This window comes from Heterodontus francisci, chromosome 14, assembly GCF_036365525.1.
Source record: "Heterodontus francisci isolate sHetFra1 chromosome 14, sHetFra1.hap1, whole genome shotgun sequence".
In the NCBI taxonomy this organism is placed as follows: Eukaryota; Metazoa; Chordata; class Chondrichthyes; order Heterodontiformes; family Heterodontidae; genus Heterodontus; species Heterodontus francisci.
The window spans coordinates 28,080,287-28,104,129 of record NC_090384.1 but is presented as its reverse complement, the minus strand read 5'-3'; the positions used below and the strand labels follow the sequence as shown (position 1 = coordinate 28,104,129).

The 23,843-nt window shown below is 44.7% G+C and overlaps 1 protein-coding gene across 3 annotated transcripts in view; it reads left to right on the top strand.

Annotated features, from left to right (window-relative positions):
* Positions 1–7,719: 7,719 nt before the first annotated feature.
* Positions 7,720–23,843, top strand: part of LOC137376949 (inactive serine protease PAMR1-like) — a 166,687-nt gene continuing 150,563 nt past the window's right edge. Inside the window, exon 1 of one of the 3 annotated variants that reach the window (XM_068045929.1) lies at positions 7,720–7,764. Coding sequence is in view for 2 of the 3 variants with exons in the window: in XM_068045927.1 (XP_067902028.1) it covers positions 13,069–13,237 (169 nt within the window). In the remaining variant the exon portion in view is untranslated. Of the gene's footprint in view, positions 7,765–13,039; positions 13,238–23,843 lie in introns of those variants that run through there. The other 2 variants (XM_068045927.1, XM_068045928.1) reach the window with 2 other exon arrangements.

Sequence of the window (23,843 nt, the reverse complement as noted above, 5' to 3'; positions counted from 1 at the left end):
AGGCTCTCTCTGCTCCTAAGTTCCTGCAGAGCAAAGCAATTTTCAAATAGTCATTGGAACAGTGATCCCAGGAAAACTAAAATAGCCTGGAAACAAGTGGTTAAAATCCTGGGAGGGTTCCCTCTCCTTCCGGCTATGCAAAGAATTTTTCTGTGTGTTTTCGATCTGGCTCCCTTTAGATGGAGAGAGAGGCTACTCACAGTCACACTTTATGTGTTTGGACAGAGACATATTTCCCTTTGGCTGTGTCTCAGCACAGTCCTGTTTTATCAATGGAATGTGTAGTTTCCATGTCTGGAAAAGTGAGCGTAGTGTAGAAACAATGAGGGAAAATAGCAACGCAGGTCCTGGCTTCCTGACAGATTGAGCAACAGCTATTGAGCAACCACCGGCTGTAGAGCTGCAATCTGTATCACTTAAAGCTTGGCCCAACCTGTCAACTAAACTCCAGCGATTGTTTATTACTTTCCAGCTCTGTTAAAACTCCACTAGGCTCTGAATCTGATTCGATCCAGGTTCGATGGGATGTAAATCTCCAACTAGCTGTCAGATTGCAGATGCAAAGACAGTTGAGAATGGTCTCAAACCAGTTCCTCACAGCTGTATGTTGTCCACAAAAAGTTACTCATGAATTCAGTAATCTTGGCAATCTCATTCAGAGGGAGCAGAAAGATGGCTAATGTGGAAAATGGAAATGTCACACAGAGGTCAGGGTTAAACATGTTGGGATAACAGGAGGGGGGTGTGTGGGGATCTGGGGCTTTGATTATTACTCAGCCATACTGTACCTGAGTTGGGAGTGATTAATGTTGACACCAGGCTTCAGATTCCAACTTTCAACTCCCTGAGGACTCTCACGCTGTGGAAGCTCCAGCCTTTTCAAAGATGAAGTAGATAGCATGGTAGAAATATTGCTCGATTACTCCATGAGGAGGAAGCAAGATGGCTTAAATGCGATTGTATACACTAAGAGTGAAAGGAAGGCGTTTTGGTACACTGGGATTGTTTACAATGGGATGGGGGTTTGGTAAAGTGGGATTATATACAATGGGTGGGGGTTTGGTAAAGTGGGATTACATACAATTGGAGGGGGTTTGGTAAAGTGGGATTGTTTACAATGGGAGGGGGTTTGGTAAAGTGGGATTGTTTACAATGGGAGGGGGTTTGGTAAAGTGGGATTGTTTACAATGGGAGGGGGTTTGGTAAAGTGGGATTATTTACAATGGAAGGAGGTTTGATAGAGTGGGATTGTTTACAATGGGAGGGGGTTTGGTAAAGTTGGAATGTTTACAATGGGAGGGTGTTTAAAGTGGGATTGATTACAATAGGAGGCAGAGTTTAAAGTGGGATTTCTTACAATGGGAGGGGGTTTGATACAGTGGGATTGTTTACAATGGGAGGGGATTTGGTACAATGGGATTGTTTACAATGGGAGGGGGTTTGGTACAATGGCATTGATTACAATGGGAGCTGGTTTGGTAAAGTGGGATTATTTACAATGGGAGGGGGTTTGGTAAAGTGGGATTATTTACAATTGGAGGGGGTTGAATGTGGGATTGTTTACAATGAGAGGAGGTTTGATAGAGTGGGATTGTTTACAATGGGAGCGGATTTGGTACAATGGGATTTTTTACAATGGGAGGGGGTTTGGTAAAGTGGGATTGTTTAAAATGGGAGGGGGTTTGGTAAAGTGGGATTGTTTACAATTGGAGGGGGTTTAATGTGGGATTGTTTACAATGAGAGGAGGTTTGATAGAGTGGGATTGTTTACAATGGGAGGGGGTTTGGTACAATGGGATTGTTTACAATGGGAGGGGGTTTGGTAAAGTGGGACTGTACAATGGGAGGGGGTTTGGTAAAGTTGGAATGTTTACAATGGGAGGGGGTTTAAAGTGGGATTGTTTACAATGAGAGGAGGTTTGATAGAGTGGGATTGTTTACAATGGGAGGGGGTTTGGTACAATGGGATTGTTTACAATGGGAGGGGGTTTGGTACAATGTGATTGTTTACAATGGGAGCGGATTTGGTACAATGGGATTGTTTACAATGGGAGGGGGTTTGGTAAAGTGGGATTGTTTAAAATGGGAGGGGGTTTGGTAAAGTGGGATTGTTTACAATTGGAGGGGGTTTAATGTGGGATTGTTTACAATGAGAGGAGGTTTGACAGAGTGGGATTGTTTACAATGGGAGGGGGTTTGGTACAATGGGATTGTTTACAATGGGAGGGGGTTTGGTAAAGTGGAATTGTTTACAATTGGAGGGGGTTTAATGTGGGATTGTTTACAATGAGAGGAGGTTTGACAGAGTGGGATTGTTTACAATGGGAGGGGGTTTGGTACAATGGGATTGTTTACAATGGGAGGGGGTTTGGTAAAGTGGGACTGTACAATGGGAGGGGGTTTGGTAAAGTTGGAATGTTTACAATGGGAGGGGGTTTAAAGTGGGATTGTTTACAATGGGAGGGGGTTTGGTAAAGTGGGATTATTTACAATTGGAGGGGGTTGAATGTGGGATTGTTTACAATGAGAGGAGGTTTGATAGAGTGGGATTGTTTACAATGGGAGGGGGTTTGGTACAATGGGATTGTTTACAATGGGAGCGGATTTGGTACAATGGGATTTTTTACAATGGGAGGGGGTTTGGTAAAGTGGGATTGTTTAAAATGGGAGGGGGTTTGGTAAAGTGGGATTGTTTACAATTGGAGGGGGTTTAATGTGGGATTGTTTACAATGAGAGGAGGTTTGATAGAGTGGGATTGTTTACAATGGGAGGGGGTTTGGTACAATGGAATTGTTTACAATGGGAGGGGGTTTGGTAAAGTGGGACTGTACAATGGGAGGGGGTTTGGTAAAGTTGGAATGTTTACAATGGGAGGGGGTTTAAAGTGGGATTGTTTACAATGGGAGGGGGTTTAAAGTGGGATTGTTTACAACGGGAGGGGGTTTGGTAAAGTTGGAATGTTTACAATGGGAGGGGGTTTGATCCAGTGGGATTGTTTACAATGGGAGGGGGTTTGATACAGTGGGATTGTTTACAATGGGAGGAGGTTTGATACAGTGGGATTGTTTACAATGGAAGGGGTTTGGTACAATGGGATTGTTTACAATGGGAGGGGTTTGGTACAGTGGGATTGTTTACAATGGGAGGGGGTTGTTACAATGGGATTGTTTACAATGGGAGGGGGTTTGGTACAGTGGGATTGTTTACAATGGGAGGGGGTTTGGTAAAGTGGGATTGTTTACAATGGGAGGGGGTTGGTACAATGGCATTGTTTACAATGGGAGGGGGTTTGGTACAATGGCATTGTTTACAATGGGAGGGGGTTTGGTACAGTGGGATTGTTTACAATGGGAGGGGGTTTGGTAAAGTGGGATTGTTTACAATTGGAGGGGGTTTAAAGTGGGATTGTTTACAACGGGAGGGGGTATGGTAAAGTTGGAATGTTTACAATGGGAGGGGGTTTGGTAAAGTGGGATTGTTTACAATTGGAGGGGGTTTAAAGTGGGATTGTTTACAACGGGAGGGGGTTTGGTAAAGTTGGAATGTTTACAATGGGAGGGGGTTTAAAGTGGGGTTGATTACAATGGGAGGGGGTTTAAAGTGGGATTGTTTACAACGGGAGGGCGTTTGGTAAAGTTGGAATGTTTACAATGGGAGGGGGTTTGATCCAGTGGGATTGTTTACAATGGGAGGGTGTTTGATACAGTGGAATTGTTTACAATGGGAGGAGGTTTGATGCAGTGGGATTGTTTACAATGGAAGGGGTTTGGTACAATGGGATTGTTTACAATGGGAGGGGGTTTGATACAGTGGGATTGTTTACAATGGAAGGGGTTTGGTACAATGGGATTGTTTACAATGGGAGGGGGTTTGATGCAGTGGGATTGTTTACAATGGGAGGAGGTTTGATACAGTGGGATTGTTTACAATGGGAGGAGGTTTGATACAGTGGGATTGTTTACAATGGAAAGGGTTTGGTACAATGGGATTGTTTACAATGGGAGGGGGTTTGGTAAAGTGGGATTGTTTACAATTGGAGGGGGTTTGGTAAGTGGGATTGTTTACAATGGGAGGGGGTTTGATACAGTGGGATTGTTTACAATGGAAGGGGGTTGGTACAATGGGATTGTTTACAATGGGAGGGGGTTTGATACAGTGGGATTCTTTACAATGGAAGGGGTTTGGTACAATGGGATTGTTTACAATGGAAGGGGTTTGGTACAATGGGATTGTTTACAATGGGAGGGGGTTTGATACAGTGGGATTGTTTACAATGGAAGGGGTTTGGTAAAGTGGGATTGTTTACAATGGAAGGGGTTTGGTAAAGTGGGATTGTTTACAATGGAAGGGGTTTGGTACAATGGGATTGTTTACAATGGGAGGGGGTTTGATACAGTGGGATTGTTTACAATGGAAGGGGTTTGGTACAATGGGATTGTTTACAATGGGAGGGGTTTTGATACAGTGGGATTGTTTACAATGGAAGGGGTTTGGTACAATGGGATTGTTTACAATGGGAGCTGGTTTGGTAAAGTGGGATTGTTGACAATGGGAGGTGGTTTGGTAAAGTGGGATTGTTGACAATGGGAGGGGATTTGGTAAAGTTGGATTGTTTACAATGGGAGGGGGTTTGGTAAAGTGGGATTGTTTACAATGGGAGGTGGTTTGGTAAAGTGGGATTGTTGACAATGGGAGGGGATTTGGTAAAGTGGGATTGTTTACAATTGGCGGGGGTTTGGTACAATGGGATTGTTTACAATGGGAGGGGGTTTGGTAAAGTGGGACTGTTTACAGTTGGAGGGGGTTTGGTACAATGAAACTGTTTACAATTGGAGGGGGTTTGGTACAATGAAACTGTTTATAATTGGACGGGGTTTGGTACAATGGGACTGTTTACAGTTGGAGGGGGTTTGGTACAATGGGACTGTTTACAATTGGAGGGGGTTTGGTACAATGAAACTGTTTACAATTGGAGGGGGTTTGGTACAATGGGACTGTTTACAATTGGAGGGGGTTTGGTACAATGAAACTGTTTACAATTGGAGGGGGTTTGGTAAAGTGGGATTGTTTACAATGGGAGGGGGTTTGGTAAAGTGGGACTGTTTACAGTTGGAGGGGGTTTGGTACAATGAAACTGTTTACAATTGGAGGGGGTTTGGTACAATGGGACTGTTTACAATTGGAGGGGGTTTGGTACAATGAAACTGTTTACAGTTGGAGGGGGTTTGGTACAATGAAACTGTTTACAATTGGAGGGGGTTTGGTACAATGGGACTGTTTACAATTGGAGGGGGTTTGGTACAATGAAACTGTTTACAATTGGAGGGGGTTTGGTACAATGGGACTGTTTACAATTGGAGGGGGTTTGGTACAATGAAACTGTTTACAATTGGAGGGGGTTTGGTAAAGTGGGATTGTTTACAATTGGAGGGGGTTTGGTAAAGTGGGATTGTTTACACTGGGAGGGGGTTTGGTAAAGTGGGACTGTTTACAGTTGGAGGGGGTTTGGTACAATGGGACTGTTTACAATTGGAGGGGGTTTGGTACAATGAAACCGTTTACAATTGGAGGGGGTTTGGTAAAGTGGGACTGTTTACAATTGGAGGGTGTTTGGTACAATGGGACTGTTTACAATTGGAGGGGGTTTGGTACAATGAAACCGTTTACAATTGGAGGGGGTTTGGTAAAGTGGGATTGTTTACACTGGGAGGGGGTTTGGTAAAGTGGGACTGTTTACAGTTGGAGGGGGTTTGGTAAAGTGGGACTGTTTACAGTTGGAGGGGGTTTGGTAAAGTGGGACTGTTTACAGTTGGAGGGGGTTTGGTACAATGAAACTGTTTACAATTAGAGGGGGTTTGGTACAATGAAACTGTTTACAATTGGAGGGGGTTTGGTACAATGAAACTGTTTATAATTGGACGGGGTTTGGTACAATGAAACTGTTTACAATTGGAGGGGGTTTGGTAAAGTGGGACTGTTTACAGTTGGAGGGGGTTTGGTAAAGTGGGATTGTTTACAATTGGAGGGGGTTTGGTAAAGTGGGATTGTTTCCAATGGGAGGGGGTTTGGTACAATGAAACTGTTTACAATTGGAGGGGGTTTGGTTAAGTGGGATTGTTTACCATGGGCGAGGGTTTGGTACAATGGGAATGGTAACAATGGGAGGGGGTTTGGCACAGTGGGATTGTTTACCATGGGAGCAGGTTTGGCACAATGGGAATGTTTACAATAGGAGGGGGATTTGGTACAATGAGACTGTTTACAATGGGAGGGGGTTTGGTAAAGTGTGTTGTTTACAATGGAGGGGGTTTGGTAAAGTGTGATGTTTACAATGGGAGCGGTTTGGTGGAGTGGTTGTTTACAAGGGGAGGGTTTGGTTCAATGGGAATGTTTACAATGGGAGGGTTTTGGTGCAATGGGAGTTTGTACAATCAATGTAAGGCATTCAGATGTATTGTGCCTTTCGTGTCCTCTGGGCATCTCAAAACACTTTACAATCAATGAAGCATTTTGTAGTCATTGTTTTAATACATTTTGCTGCACTTGATATGCCTCAAAATCTGCATTATATCAATGAAACATTTCCATATGATGCTTGCTATCTTTCAGTTACATCATTTCAAAGTTAGAATCACTCACCAGTGGCCCATGGCTGATTGGCTGGTAGCAGCTGCAGGAAGCATATGCTGTTGTCTGATGTCACTCTCATAGTCTGCATGTTATTCTGGCGGAAAAGAATATGAATTCCCTGGCAGTCAGTTTTTCAGCTGTGTGGGTGAAATGACATTCCACGAGCTGATATAGTTGCGGTCAGATATACAGCATCAGGACAATCCTGAAGAATGCAACTACACATCAAGCAAACCACATCTAAACTAACTGAAACTGTCCATCTGCGACCTGCTGCAATCCACTCAATCATTGCCATTATTGTCTTTATCCACAGGGGAAAGGGCAGCAAGTGTATAAGGAGCTTCCACAAAGAAAGAAAAACTTGCATTTCCATAGCACCTTTCAGGATCTTTTGCCATGCCAATGAAGTACATTTATAGTGTAGTCTCTGTTGTAATGTAAGAAACGTGATGGCCAAATTATGCACAGCAAGCTCCCACAAACAGCAATGTGATAATGATTAGATAATTATCTTTTCGTGATGTTAGTTGAGGGATAATTATTGGTCTTGAAACAGGGGAGAAGTACCCTGCTCTACTTCGAACAGTGTCATGGGATCGTGTACTTCCACCTAAGAGGTCAGACGGGGCCTTGGTTTGACATCTCACCTGAAAGCCAGAAACTCTCAACAGTGCAGTCCCTCCTCAGTATTGCACTGGAGTGGTAGGCGAACCAACAACATTTGGGTGAGAATATTACCAATTGTGCCCTGGCTAACATCATTAATAATTAACTTATTGTATATGACGGTGTGTTGAGGTAGAAGGACTACAGAAGGAAATCATTTGTAAATATTATTCTGGCAGGCCTTGTTATCCATGGAACCACCCTAATCTCTCTGCCAAATAGCTGGCAGCTTAACTTGGGTGTAGCCTCTCTATGTTCTTGATAGATACTCCCTTATGAGCTTCATTGCAGCAGACATGTAAATAGATCAGTGAAAAGTTGAGTTTAAAGTTGAAATGCATCTGTTCACGGTTGGATAGATTTAAGGGTGGCACTGTCAGCCTTGTGATAAATATGATATATATGTGCCTGAGGCCTGCTCCAGAGTTCCATCTCCTCAAGAGTCACAGGGAGATCATGGTTTGGTAAGTGTATGGGCTGATGTCGACAGGGAGGAGCGGATTTAGGTGTTGCTGGTTGGGAGCAGTTCAGGGACAATCTGGTAACCATTAAATTGTACCAGCCCGTGTCTACTCTTTGTGTTGGCCTCCCCTGTCTCCAAGGCAACTACAACATTCCTTTTACTATGTTGGTGGTCTGCTTGAATAGTTGCTGGAAATTTCCTGAGGCTAGTTTTGTTAGCAATGAGACTGAAGGAGGTCTATGAAGGCAGCCTCAAACAGTGGGTAGTTGGAACTGTTTGTTCTGAGCTGAGTAGATTGGTTTGAATGGTCTCTGCTCTTCAGCACGGGGAGCGTTGTGGAGGGATAGGCCAGAGGGAAGCTAGGTTGGAGGGCTATTGGCCTGAAACTCATCAGATGAATGAGGACTAACTGTGGGGGAGGGCATGGAAATCTGACACAGATGTTGTTGAAATTATCCTGTGTGAAAAATAAGATGCAGTCAAGATAAAATATTTTCCATTACAAACTGTTATTCACTAACGATTTATGTTCCATAACTGATTGTCCTCCGTTCCTTTTCCTGACCTCAAGCTGAACCTATGGTTACAATAATGCACTCTGGGAAGGCTGATGTCATTTGGATCATGACCAGTTTCTAGCCTGTTGTCTATCTACCGCCATTGCATTTCCTTCCGATAGCTCATTCTGCTCAGCCTGACAACAGTAACCAAGGGTGCTATTGGCATGAAGAGGGAATTGGTCTGGAGGTAGGGGGCAGGAAATAGGGATAAAAGGGAGATTTTCTGATTGGCAGGAATTGACAAGTAGTGTCTCCCAGGAGTCGATACTGGGTCCCAAGCTTTTCTCCTCTACACATTAGTGTTCTGGATTTATGAATGTAGATGAATCTACAAGTGATCAAAGTTAGGAGAAATTGTGAATTGTGAAAAGAGAAAACTGTAAATGGACATAAACTGATACAAGTGCACTAAATATTGGTGTATAGAGTTTCATGTGACATGTAGAGTATTTTTTTTTAAATAAATCTGGAATTAAAAAATAAATAAAAAGCTAGCCTAATGATGGCCATGAAACCATTGTCGATTGTTGTAAAAACTCATCTGGTTCACGAATGTCCTTTAGGGAAGGAAATCTGCTGTCCTTACCTGGTCTGGCCTACATGTGACTGCAGACCCACAGCAATGTGGTTGACTCTTACATGCCCTCTGAAATGGCCTAGCAAGCCACTCAGTTGTATCTAACTGCTACGAAGTCAATAAAAAGGAATGAAACCGGATGGACCACCCGGCATCGACCTAGGCACCGGAAACGACAACGGCAAACCCAACCCTGTCAACCCTGCAAAGTCCTCCTTACTAACATCTGGGGGCTTGTGCCAAAGTTGGGAGAGCTGTCCCACAGACTAGTCAAGCAACAGCCTGACATAGTCATACTCACGGAATCATACCTTACAGACAATGTCCCAGACACTGACATCACCATCCCTGGGTATGTCCTGTCCCACGGCAGGACAGACCCACCAGAGGTGGCAGCACAGTGGTATACAGTAGGGAGGGAGTTGCCCTGGGAGTCCTCAACATTGACTCTGGACTCCATGAAGTCTCATGGCATCAGATCAAACACGGACAAGGAAACCTCCTGCTGATTACCACCTACGGCCCTCCCTCAGCTGATGAGTCAGTACTCCTCCATGTTGAACAGCACTTGGAGGAAGCACTGAGGGTGGCGAGGTCACAGAATGTACTGTGGGTGGTGGACTTCAATGTCCATCACCAAGAGTGGCTTGGTAGCACCACTACTGACCGAGCTGGCCGAGTCCTAAAGGACATAGCTGCTAGACTGGGTATGCGGCAGGTGGTGAGGGAACCAACAAGAGGGGAAAACATACTTGACCTCGTCCTCACCAATCTGCCTGCTGCAATTGCATCTGTCCATGACAGTATAGGTAGGAGTGACTACTGCACAGTCCTTGTGGAGATGAAATCCGCCCTTCACATTGAGGATACCCTCCATCGTGTTGTGTGGCATTACCACCATGCTAAATGGGATAGATTTCAAACAGATCTAGCAATGCAAAACTGGGCATCCATGAGGCGCTGTGGGCCATCAGCAGCAGCAGAATTGTACTCAACCACAATCTGTAACCTCATGGCCTGGCATATCCCCCACTCTACCATTATCATCAAGCCAGGAGGCCAACCCTGGTTCAATGAAGAATGCAGGATGGCATGCGAGGAGCAGCACCAGGCACATCTCAAAATGAGGTGTCAAACTGGTGAAGCTACAACACAGGACTATCTGCGTGCCAAACTGCATAAGCAGCATGCGATAGATAGAGTTAAGCGATCCCATAACCAACGGATCAGATCTAAGCTCTGCAGTCCTGCCACATCCAGCCGTGAATGGTGGTGGACAATTAAACAACTAACTGGAAGAGGTGGCTCCACAATTATCCCCATCCTCAATGATGGGGGAGCCCAGCACATCAGTGCGAAAGATAAGGCTGAAGCATTTGGAACAATCTTCAGCCAGAAGTGCCGAGTTGATGATCCATCTCGGCCTCCTCCTGAAGGCCCCAGCATCACGGATGCCAGTCTTCAGCCAATTCGATTCACTCCACGTGATATCAAGAAACGACTGAAGGCACTGGATACTGCAAAGGCTATGGGCCCTGACAATATTCCGGCAATAGTAATGAAGACCTGTGCTCCAGAACATGCCATGCCCCTAGCCAAGCTGTTCCAGTACAGCTACAACACTGGCATCTACACTGCAATGTGGAAAATTGCCCAGGTATGTCCTGTACACAAAAAGCAGGACAAGTCCAACCCAGCCAATTACCACCCCATCAGCCTACTCTCAATCATCAGTAAAGTGATGGAAGGTGTCATCAACAGTGCCATAAAGCGGCATTTTCTTAGCAATAATCTGCTCAGTGATGCTCAGTTTGGGTTCCGCCAGGGCCACTCAGCTCCTGACATCATTACAGCCTTGGTTCAAACATGGACAAAAGAGCTGAACTCAAGAGGTGAGGTGAGAGTGACTGCCCTTGACATCAAGGCAGCATTTGACCGAGGATGGCATCAAGGAGCCCTAGCAAAACTGAGGTCAATGGGAATCGGGTGAAAACCCTCCGCTTGCTGGAGTCATACCTAGCGCAAAGGAAGATGGTTGTGGCTGTTGGAGGTCAATCATCTGAGCTCCAGGACATCACTGCAGGAGTTCCTCAGGGTAGTGTCCTCAGCCCAACCATCTTCAGCTGCTTCATCAATGACCTTCCTTTAATCATAAGGTCAGAAGTGGGGATGTTCGCTGACGATTGCACAATGTTCAGCACCATTCGTGACTTCTCAGATACTGAAGCAGTCCCTGCGGAAATGCAGCAAGACCTGGACAATATCCAGGCTTGGGCTGATAAGTGGCAAGTAACATTCGCGCCACACAAGTGCCAGGCAAAGACCATCTCCAACAAAAGAGAATCTAACCATCTCCCCATGACATTCAATGGCATTACCATCGCTGAATCCCCCACTATCAACATGCTACAGGTCACCATTTACCAGAAACTGGAGTAGCCATATAAATACCGTGGCTACAAGTGCAGGTCAGAGGCTAGGAATCCTGCAGCAAGTAACTCACCTCCTGACTCCCTAAAGCCTGTCCACCATCTACAAGGCACAAGTCAGGAGTGTGATGGAATACTCCATTTGCCTGGATGGGTGCGGCTCCAACAACACTCAAGAAGCTCGACCCCATCCAGGACAAAGCAGCCCGCTTGATTGGCACCCCATCTACAAACGTTCACTCCCTACACCACCGACACACGGTGGCAGCAGTTTGTACCATCTACAAGATGCACAGCAGCAATGCACCAAGGCTCCTTAGACAGCACCTTCCAAACCCGTGACCTCTACCAACTAGAAGGACAAGGGCAGCAAATGCATGGGAACACCACCACCTGCAAGTTCCCCACCAAGTCACACACCATCCTGACTTGGAACTATATCACCGTTCCTTCACTGTCGTTGGGTCAAAATCCTGGAACTCCCTTCCTAACAGCACTGTAGGTATACTTACCCCAAATGGACTGCAGCGTTTCAAGAAGGCTTCTCAAGGGCAATTAGGGATGGGCAATAAATGCTGGCCTGGCCAGCGATGCCCACATCCCATGAATGAATTTTTAAAAAATTCTCTGGGTTATTAGTCCAGTAATTTAACTGTATTGATGTCATAAACTGCCAGAGTGCAGCTTAATCCGTGACTGGATCACTTGCTGAACTGTCCCACCCCCGCATTGATTCCAGTGTCAACTCTACACAAAATGGCCTCCCTCTGATCAGCACTTGTAAAGAATGAAGCTCAGTGATAAAAATAAGCAGCAGGTGCCCAGGCACCTAGTTCAGTCCCCACTCCTTTTGTCGCTGCTGAAATGCCCTGGTTTGCAGGGTATAACAATGCTCTCGCCTGTTAACAGTGGGAGCGCTCGCAACCTAGATTGAGGCTAATTAGAAAATGACAGTGGGATAGCCTCATGTGGAAAGAAGGTGATAAGTCCTTTGCTTTTATAATTTTTGATCTTGATGAAAAACCGGGTGTTATTAGAGAGACCCAAACCATCCCCAGTCTGTCTACCCAGCGAGCAGCTGAGCCGTATTGACCAGGAAGGTCCTGGGTTTGAGATTTGCCCACATTGGGTAAGCTGATCCCAGCCAGGGCAATGGTAGGGGCACAATAATAGTCTTCTTTGCCTTGGTCCTGACTGGAGCCAGGAAACCTGGCCAGGATTGTGTTGCTTATGAACAGCGTGTGGTTAAGTCTCGGGGGGTTGTTGGGGTGGGGGGAGGGGGGTGTTAACGAGCACCTGTGAAACCAATCCCCAGCAAGGAGTCAAAGCTTTTGAACAGTGAGAAAGTTGGCAGAGAAAATAGTAAACAGTTTAGAAAATATGTGCTCCTACTCCAGATTTTAGATTATTACAATGACATACAGGATGTACAAATAAATCAGCACAGCTTCAAGAGACAGCAGAATTTCAGTTGTACGATCATAATATTCAAAAGGCTTCAAACAGTCAGTGTGAGGTGTACTACAGCAAGAGGTTTGTGTAACTGTTAAAGGTGTACCTAACCCTGAACAGCACACTTTCTACTTTCTGTGTGCGTGTTGGGGACAAGCCAGCTTTAATGGAAAGGTTGGAGCCCCTGCTGAGGATGATGTCATACATTTCTCATGTGAGAGTTGTCTGTGCTTTTGGATGGAGTTTTTTTTAATCCTGTGGTTGGAAAGTATCTGGGGTTCTGTAACATGAACTCAGTGTGTCTTGGGGAATCGTGTGAAGGAAAAGCACTGGCTGTAACGTTAAGGGCCGACAACCTGAAGGGTGAGAGGAGCTGCAGTCTGAGCAGGATGGTGGCCTGGACAGTACTGACTCTGTTTATGCTCCAAATGTTAAGTGTTTTTGGTATGCCGAAAGGTAAGGTTCAAACAATCAAATGCATGACAGTATCTTTACCTCACTGGTACAAAGCCAACCAGCATTGGGCTCCGAACAGCAGTAAGCCAGGGCTTTGGATGGGGTTCCAAGCACCAGTGACCTAGGGCTACACATGGGACTCCATCCAGCAGTGAGCCAGGGGTTCACATGGGGCTCCGAGCAGCAGTGAGCCTGGGGATGGAGCTCTGAGCAGCAGTGAGCCAGAGATGGAGCTTCGAGCCCCAGTGAGCCAGGGGTTCACATGGGGCTCCGAGCAGCAGTGAGCTGAGATGGAGCTCTGAGAGCAGTGAGCCTGAAATGGAGCTCTGAGCAGCAGTGAAACAGAGCTCCACACGAGACTCTAAGCAGCAGTGATCTAGAGCAATTGCTCTGCACACTGAATCTCCAACCATTCGACCATATTAACTCTTTCATTTTAAAAGGAACTTTCTAATTCAGTGCTGTGTGGTGGAAATTGTTGGTGACATCACATGCAAAGTTACAACTTTGCTTGCTGATTTCAGAGACTTTAGACTTGCAGTAGTGAATTGTCTGAGCACTAGTTCAACTTAATGGAGTGTTGTTCCCTCTGGCAGCTGTACATTCAATTTAAATTAGCTGTGCTTGAACTAAAGGCTACTTTATTTTTGAGTAAATGTACCTCGGACTGCTTTAGACTTTTGCTTCTACACTGGGATCATTTTGTTGTTGGCAAAAAAGTAGTGAATTAACATTGCATGCTTCAGGCAAAGCCTGTCATTGAGGATAGGGCCAGTTAACTCTCACTTCCCTCTGCCAGTGTATATGAGATAGATCTAATTGCACTGTCTTCATTTCCTTTTACAATTCAATTGTTCCAGACTAAAAATTATTTTGTACTGTAATCAGAAAATGATTTCACTTTGTTGATCGACATTGTATCTGTTAATCATTTTCCCTTTCAACTGCCAATAGTTTCTCCCCTACCCCATGTCTGTTGGTCATCTTGTACTCTGCACAGCCCTAGGCTAAAAGGGCAAACAGATCTTCAATCACTGTCACTCCCTGTGTCCAGTCGCTGCAGTCCAGTGTCCCCTCACTGTAGTCTTGTACTAATCACTGCCAAACCCTATGTTCAGTCACTGACTCTCTCTGTGTTCGGTCACTGACTCTTTCTGTGTTTGGTCACTCGCAGTTTCCATGTCTAGATGTTGCCACTCCCATATACACTCACTGGCATTGACTGGACATGAGACTGACAATCACTGGACATAGGGCTGGCAATCACTGGACATGGGACTGCCATTGACTGGACATGAGACTGACAATCACTGGACATAGGGCTGGCAATCACTGGACATGGGACTGCCATTGACTGGACATGAGTCTGACAGTCACTGAACATGGGACTGACAGCGACTAGACACAAGGCTGTCAGTCCTATGTCCAGTGATTGTCAGTGTCATGTCCATTCACTGTCAGTCCCCATGTCCAGTCAGTGCCAGTTCCCCTGTCCAGTCACGAACACTCTCCACGTTCAGTCACTGTTGCTCACCAGATTCAGTCACTCCCTCTCCCTATGTCGAGTCACTGCCCTCCACTTGTCCAATCATTGTCAGTCCCTGTGTCACGTAACTACCATCCCTTCATCAATGGCACTCCCTCCTCCATACATAAAACACCCTCTTTCATCAGGAACACTCCCTCCTTCATCAGTCACACTCCCTCCTCCATCGCTAACACACCCTCCTTCATCAGTCACACACCCTCCTCCATCAATCACACTCCCTCCTCCATCACTGTTACTCCCTCCTCCATCATTCACACTCCATCCTCCATCAGTCACACTCCCTCCTCCATCGCTAACACACCCTCCTTCCTCAGTCACACACCCTCCTCCATCAATCACACTCCCTCCTCCATCATTGTAACTCCCTCCTCCATCATTCACACTCCGTCCTCCATCAGTCACACTCCTTCCTCCATCAATCACACTCCCTCCTCCATCACTGTTACTCCCTCCTCCATCATTCACACCGTCCTCCATCAGTCACACTCCCTCCTCCATCAGTCATACTCCTCCCTCCATCACTAATACTCTCATCTCCATCAGTGTCACACCGTCCTCCACCAGTCATATGCCCTCCTCCATCAGTGTCACTCCCCCCCACCATCACTAATGCTCTCACCTCCATCAGTGTCACTTCCTCCTCCATCAGTCACACTCCCTCCTCAATCACTAAAACTTCCTCCACCATCAGTCACACGCCCTCCTCAATCAATCACACTTCCCCCTCCATCAGTGCCATTCCCTCCTCCATCAGTGCCACTCCCTCCTCCATCAGTAAAACTATCCCCTCCATCGGTCTTCCTCCCTCCTCCATAAGTCTTACTCCCTGCTCCATCAGTGTCACTCCCTCCTCCATCGGTAACACTCACTCCTCCATCAGTAAGGCTCCCTCCTCCATCAGCAAAACTCCCTCCTCCATCAGCAAAACTCCCTCCTCCATCAGTAAAACACCCTCCTCCATTGATAAAACACCCTCCTCCATCAGTAAGATTCCTTCCTCCATCAGCAAAACTCCCTCCTCCATCACTAACACTCCCTCCTCCATCACTAACACTTCCTACTCCATCACTAACACTTCCTACTCCATCACTAACACCTCCTCCACCATCAGTCACACGCCCTCCTCAATCAATCATACTTCCCACTCCATCAGCAAAACTCCCTCCTCCATCCGTAAAACACCCTCCTCCATTGATAAAACACCCTCCTCCATCAGTAAGATTCCTTCCTCCATCAGCAAAACTCCCTCCTCCATCACTAACACTCCCTACTCCATCACTAACACTTCCTACTCCATCACTAACACCTCCTCCACTATCAGTCACACGCCCTCTTCAATCAATCATACTTCCCACTCCATCAGCAAAACTCCCTCCTCCATCAGTGCCACTCCCTCCTCTATCAGTAAAACAACCCCCTCCATCAGTAAGATTCCTTCCTCCAGCAGCAAAACTTCCTCCTCCATCACTAACACTCCCTCCTCCATCAGTCACACTCCCTCCCCCATCAGTCACACGCCCTCCTCAATCAATCATACTTCCCACTCCATCAGTGCCACTCCCTCCTCCATCAGTAAAACTCCCTCCCCCATCAGTAAAACTCCCCCCTCCATCAGTCTTACTCGCCCCTCCATCCGTGTCACTCCCTCCTCCATCAGTAACACTCCCTCCTCTATCAGTAAAACTCCCTCCTCCATCAGTAATATTCCTTCCTCCATCAGCAAAACTCCCTCCCCCATCACTAACACTCCCTCCTCCATCAGTGTCACTCCCTCCTCCATCAGTGTCACTCCCTCCTCCATCAGTAAAACACCCTCCTCCATCAGTAAAACACTCTCCTCCGTCAGTCACTCACACTCCCTCCTCCATCAGTAATGTTCCCTCCTACTTCAGTAAAACTCCCTCCTCCATCACTAATACTCTTTACTCCATCACAAACACTCCCCCTTCCTCAATCAGTCCCGCTCCCTCTCCTCAATCAGTCGTACTCCCCCCTCCATCACTCACACTCCCTCCTCCATCAGTAAGGTTCCCTCCTACTTTAGTAAAACTCCCTCCTCCATCACTAATACTCTTTACTCCATCACTAACACTCCCTTCCCCATCAGTGTCGCTCTCTCCTCCATTACTAACACTCCCTCCTCCATCAGTCACTCCTCCTCCATCAGTCACACCCTCCTCCATCAGCCACACTCCCTCCTCCATCAGCCACACTCCCTCCTCCATCAGCCACACTCCGTCCTTCATCAGAGCCACTCCCTCCTCCATCAGTGCCACTCCCTCCTCCATTGGTAACACTCCCTCCTCCATCAGTAAGGTTCCCTCCTCCATCAGTAAAACTCTTTCCTCCATCACTAACACTTCCTTCCCCATCAGTGTCACTCTCTCCACCATCACTAACACTCCCTCCTCCATCAGTAATACCCTCTGCTTCCCTATCCTTAGGGATAGGGAACTCTACTAAGGCTTGTACCGTTGCTGTTTTTGGCAATACCTGTCCTCGTCCCACTATCTGTCAGAGATAAGTTATTCTTGCTTTTCCAAATTTGCTTTTTTCCAGATTTATCACTAAGTCCACTGCTTGCAACTTTTTAAACAAAATATTTTGTTGGTTTGAGTGTTCTTGCCAAGTGTTACGATATATATTAGTACATCATTGAGATACACTACACAGTTGGGAACACTGGCTACCACCTGATTCATTAATCTTTAAAAAGTGGCTGGGGCATTTTTTAGCCCGAATGGCATCACCCAGCACTGATAGAGACTGTCTGGTATTACAAAAGCTGATATCTCTTTGTCTCAAGGATTCAAAGGAACTTGCCAGTATCCCTTTAACAAGTCAATCTTGGTAAGGAACCGAACACTGCCCACTCTGTTGATACAGTCTTCTAAATATGGAATTGGGTAGGAGTGTACCTTCATTACTGCATTGACTTTTCTGTAGTCTATACAAAATTGGGTTGACCCTTCAGGTTTCGGTACTAGAACTATTGGTGAACTCCAGCTGCTTCGACTAGGTTTGATCAAGTTGTTTTTCAGCATGTATTGGATTTCTGCTTTTACTTGGGCCTGTTTGTCCGGAATTAAGTAGTAAGGATGTTGCTTTGAAGGAACGGATGCCCCTATATGCGCATCATCTGTGGTTAAGTTTGTACATCCTGGCTTATCCCTACAGACTCTTTTAAATGTTGTGAAAAGCCTGGTTGGGTCTTCACGTTGTTTTGCCTCAAAGTGCAAAAGCATGTTGTCCAATTTTCCTAGCCATTTGGTATTCGCTAATCTGATAGTGGGAGGTTCAATCTGAGAATTGTCGATGTCTCCTTCTGCCTCATCCTCACTATCCTTTCCCTTCTCAACAGTCCTGATTAAATGACATACCTGTACTGGCTTGCCCTCCTCCCTGTGATAATATTGCTTTAACATATTGATGTGACACAACCGGTTCTTCTTCCTGCGATCAGGGATGTCAATCAAGTAATCTACCTTATCCACTCTCTTAATCACTTTATATAGGCCATTGAACCCTGATTTTAATGGTTCCCCTTGTAATGGTAAAAACACCAATACTTCATACCCTGGGTGAAAATTGTGGTTCTTTACATTCTTGTCTGCCCATTTTTTCATATTGGCTCGGGATACTTTAAGGTGTTCCTGAGGTGAACAAAACTGCTTCACATTCTTTGTAAGGCCTGGCCAGTAGTAATGTTGACTTATACGATTTAGTCTTCTGAATGGCCCTATGTTCTGCAAAAGGAATGTCATATGCTAACCTTAATAATCTCTGGTGATATTTAGGTGGTACCACTATCTGTTCAACAACTTTCTAGTCTTCATCTGCAGGTCTATGAGACAGTCTCCATTTCCTCCTCAAAACCCCATTTTTTATATAATAGTCTTCTTGAACTCCTTTTGCCTCAGCTTCTGTCAGAGCCGACTATGCCATTCTATACAACTCTGGATCAGCTTACTCTGCTGCAATTATAGAAGATCTGTTAAACATCTCATTTGGATTATCTAAATCCCCAAATAAGGTTTCAGATACTTGCCTATTTGTCTGTGATGCCATTTTTACCCCTGACAATGGAACCTGTTTAGCCATTTCTCGGGTGACTACATACGTAGGAAATTTTCCTGGAACTTGTTCCTGTAATTGTTCCGTTTCCTTAACTTCACTTGGTTACTCTGTAATTATAAGAGAAGCTGATACTTTTGATTTGGCCAAATCATTTCCTAGGAGTAGATCAATTCCGTCTACAGGCAAACTGTGGACAACCCCTACAGTTGCCATCCCAGATATTAAGTCACTCTCTAGGTGTACTTTATATAAACGTATGGGTACATACTCCCCAACAATTCCATCAACTAAAACTTTAGCATTCAGGCTGCTCTCTGTTGGAAACGTTATACCTTTCCCCAGCAAAAGTGTTTGAATTGCTCCTGCATCCCTGAGTATAATGATTGTTTTTCCTGCCTCACTTAAATGAGATGGAGTTACTTTTCACTTTGACAAGAATTCATTATAACTTTCGGATATCATATTCTTAACCTCTACACTCACTTTAGTTTTTGTACCTGGTTTTACAGCCGCCGTTAAAGCTATAGCCTGGTCTGCTACACTTCTCAGAGCTCTTCTGTCTGCATTAGATTTGTGTACCCCAACAAGTCCTCACTTGTTACCTCACAATTTCCAGCATTCTGAAGGAAGATGGCCCATTTTGTGGTAATGATAACACTTCGGCTGGCGAACCTCACTCCTACCCTTGGCACTTTCCTTTCTGGCCTGAGGAGGTGACCCTGGGGCATTCCCAGCTGTTTCTTCTTGTCCTAGGCTACTTGCCTTCCTTTCAATCTCACACTTTCTATCCTTCTCGGGTTTATGGGGGTGACGGACAAAAGGTTTTGGCTTATTCACAAGCTCAAATGGAATTTTTAATCTCTTCCAAGAGAATCAATTCTCTAAGCTTCTCATATGTGGTTTCTATCTTTAATGTCCATATCCAATGGTCAAAATTAATTTGCTTCACCCTCTCAAATTCTACATACGTCTGTCCAGCCAATCTCCATAAGTTCCGAAACTTCTCATGATAAGCTTCAGGGACTAACTCATACGCAGCGAGAAAAGCCTTTTTTGCCATCTCATAATCTGCAGCCGGCTCTTCAGGAAGCATGACATAAACTTCATGAGCTCTGCCTATCAACCTGCCTTGCATAAGCAGTGTCCAGCTTTCCTTTGGCCACTTCATTTGTTTGGCTATTTTTTCAAAAGATATGAAACATGCCTCTACAACCCTTTCCTCAAACTTGGGAAGAGCTTTTATGAAGTTAAACAGCTTTTCGCTGGGTCCTGGGCTGAATTCACTTTCTTCCTGACCAGAACTTTCCCTGGATTCAAGACTACCCCTGTGTCTTAGTTCCATCTCTCTGATGCAAAGGAGGACACATATTTTTGTGAATTTTCCTATTTTTCATAAAATAAATTCTTTTAACCTAAATTCCCTCTCTTCTCTTTCACTTTCTCTCTGAAGTTCGAGTTTTCTTATTACTTTTGCTGTTTCTTTTTCTTGTTCAAGTTTTCTGATTTCGTTTTCAGCCTCAGGTTTTTTCATTTCTAACTGAATTCTAGCCAATTCCACTGCATCACTCTCTGACTTCTTCTTCCTCTTCTTTTTCCAATTCCAGATGTTGGGTTATTATGTCAATTATCACTGCTTTTTTGGCACCCGATTTCAACTCTAACCCCAATTTTGCTGCCAATTCTTTTAGTTTATTCTTAGTTAAAGTTGTCAAGTCACTGAGGGATACATTCTCCTTTCTCAGCAATTCTGCTGCAACTGCTAATGCCATTCCGAAGATACAGCCCTTACCCTTATATAGAAGAAACTTGGTTCCTTTTATTTTTTCTCTCTCAAATTATTACTCCCCTTATAATTAACATAATTGTGTTGAACTTGGATTAGAACCCGGACAATCAAGCAATTAATATGATTCCAGACACAAGAGCAATTAATATGATCACAGGAGCAAGCCCCCAATTAATATGACCTGGACGTGTCCCCAGTTAATGTGTTATGACCGAGGTGGGAGTAATGCACTGTCAATTCAGTCCCAATACTCCACAGGTGGCAGCGTATTATTAAAGTTTTCCCACCTACTGGAAATTAGCCAAATTAAACACTTCAGTAACCCCTAGAATAAAACAGACCAAAGCAGGTATCTTTAGACAACAACAAATTAGCTATTTATTAATAAACTAAATCTTAACACTATTAAGATAACTTTATGTCTAAAGACTTTACAACTTCTTATTTTCTCTTAACCCTAATGCAGACACATTTTTTCAAAAATCAATGGTTAACCGGTTTTAAAAATAGTATTTCTTAGGAATAAAATAAGTAGCTGGTTTGTAAAGTCCTGGTAAGTTACGTTCCTGGTTGGTGAGGCGTCCCAAATTAGAACAATCAGATGCCACTTGAAGTCTCCAGCCGAATTCGACGAAACAGTCTTTCAATAAAGAGGCTTTTGAAGAATTTCTGTTGCAGCTGGCGTCACACAGTTCTTTTAACAAGGAGAAAAGCCACAGGCCTTTTTGAATTCTAAAACTGATAGTTTTTCAGTAGAAACGTTACTGAGAATTCCAGCAAACACAAATAAATAACAAAGAGTCCCTCTTTTTTCAGGGTTTTTTCCCTCTCCTTAGACAATAACACAGCCTGTAACTCAATGTAGTTTTTCTGCTAAGAGAGGTAGATAGCTTCTTCCTTCAGAGCATGCTTCGCTGGACTCTAGTTCAAACCAGTTGAAGCCAGACTTTATCTACAGTTAAAAGTTACACTACACCATGTGACATTCTCTCTCTCCTACTTTGGCTGAGGAAACAGGTGCAGCTGCTGGCACACTGTGCTCAGTCTTAAAGGAACACTGATTTTAAACAGAGTCTTAAACACTCACTGTTTTAAATAGAGGAGAAAAAAACAGTTCCGTAACAGTGGATTGTGGGGGTGGGGGGAGAGGCACGGCATTGTTTCGTCGAATTTAGCTGGAGACTTTGAGTGGCATCTGATTGTTCTAATCTGGGACGCCTCACCAACCAGGAACATAACTTAACAGGACTTACAAACTAGATACTTATTTTATTCCTTAGAAATACTATTTTTAAAACCGGTTATTTTTGAATGTATGTGTGTGTGCATTAGGGTTAAGAGAAAATAAGAAGGTATAAAGTCCTTAGACATAAATTTATCTTAATAGTGTTAAGATTTAGTTTATTAATAAATAGTTAATTTGTTGTTGTCTAAAGATATCTGCTTTGGTCTGTTTTATTCTGGGGGTTACTAAAGTGTTTAATTTGGCTAATCTCCGGTAGGTGGGAAAACTTTAATAATACGCTGCCCCCTGTGGAGTATTGGGACTAAATTGACAGTCATAACACATTAAGTGGGGACACGTCCATAATCATGTTAATTGGGGGCTTGCGCCTGGGATCATATTAATTGCTCTTGCGTCTGGGATCATATTAATTGCTCGATTATCTGTGATCCAATCCAAGTTCAATGCCAATTACATTAATTATAAGGGGAGTAATAATTTGAAAGAGAAAAAAATAAAAGGAACCAAGTTTGTTGTATATAAGGGTAAGGGCTGTATCATCGGAATGGCATTAGCAGTTGCAGCAGAATTGCTGGGAAAGGAGAATGTATCCCTCAGTGACTTGACAACTTTAACTAAGAATAAACTAAAAGAATTGGCAGCAAAATTGGGGTTAGAGTTGAAATCAGGTGCCAAAAAAGCAGTGATAATTGACATAATAACCCAACATCTGGAATTGGAAAAAGAAGAGGAAGAAGAAGATAATTAGTCAGAGAATGATGCAGTGGAATTGGCTAGAATTCAGTTAGAAACGAAAAAACCTGAGGCTGAAAACGAAATCAGAAAACTTGAACAAGAAAAAGAAACAGCAAAAGTAATAAGAAAACTCGAACTTCAGAGAGAAAGTGAAAGAGAAGAGAGGGAATTTAGGTTAAAAGAATTTATTTTATGAAAATTGTGGTCACTTTCTGACACCTGGGTCTTGCACCAGTACTAGCTGCCACCGCTGTTCACTGAATTGGCTCAGATGGAGGGGTGACTTCTTGGAGATAAGGGCTACCCTTGCAGACATGGCTCCCGACACCAGTGAGAGACTCCACCATTGCTGCAGAGGAGAGATATAACGCCAGCAACTGAGCTACATGAGCCACTATTGAGCAGGAGATTGGCATGCTGAAAGAGCGCCTCCATTGCCTCTATGGATAGGGTGATGTCCTGCACTACCGGAAAAAAAGGCCAACTCCTTTCTTTGCTGCTCTGCACAACTATGTACCCAATAGGGACCAGGCCTGACATGATGAGGGGAGATGTCAACAGGATTCCTCCTTGGACTATGAGGACACTGAGGACCTACAACAGGAAATACGCATGGGAGGGCAGATGGCACCCAGGCTCTGCATGCAGGGCTAGCAGTGAGCTAGCGATATATGGAAGTGGCTTATCAGACAAAGGCTGTCTGCTCCATAGGAACCAACATGAGCTCTGCAAGCCACACATCACCCTCGCTCACCTGCTGTGCACCAGTCCACCATTAGAGGCAGCAGCTGACTGAGCCAATGTCCATGTCACTGCATCCGTTACGCTCATGTATAATGGTGGCATGGCAATGATGTTATTGCATACGTTGGCTCTCCTGAAGGGCCAACGGTGCAAAGGGATGTGACATTGGTGCTACTGCTGGCCAATATCATTTGCATAAAGAAAAGGACACACATGTTGGTGAAGAACATTTAGTGAAAGACGTATTTACATTGCTGTGACACCCGTGCATTCCCATTTGAGTCAGTGTGTTCTCTGTAAACCTCAGTAATACCTTTAATGGTATATTTAAGTCTCACGTCCTGGAATGTGTAAATTTACGATTATGCACCCAGGTGCGGCACGCCCACAAGTAGGAATGTTACACTTGAGTGGGAGGAGAGGCTCACAACTTCACAGGACACTGGGACACAGCAGGGTAAGTATGTGG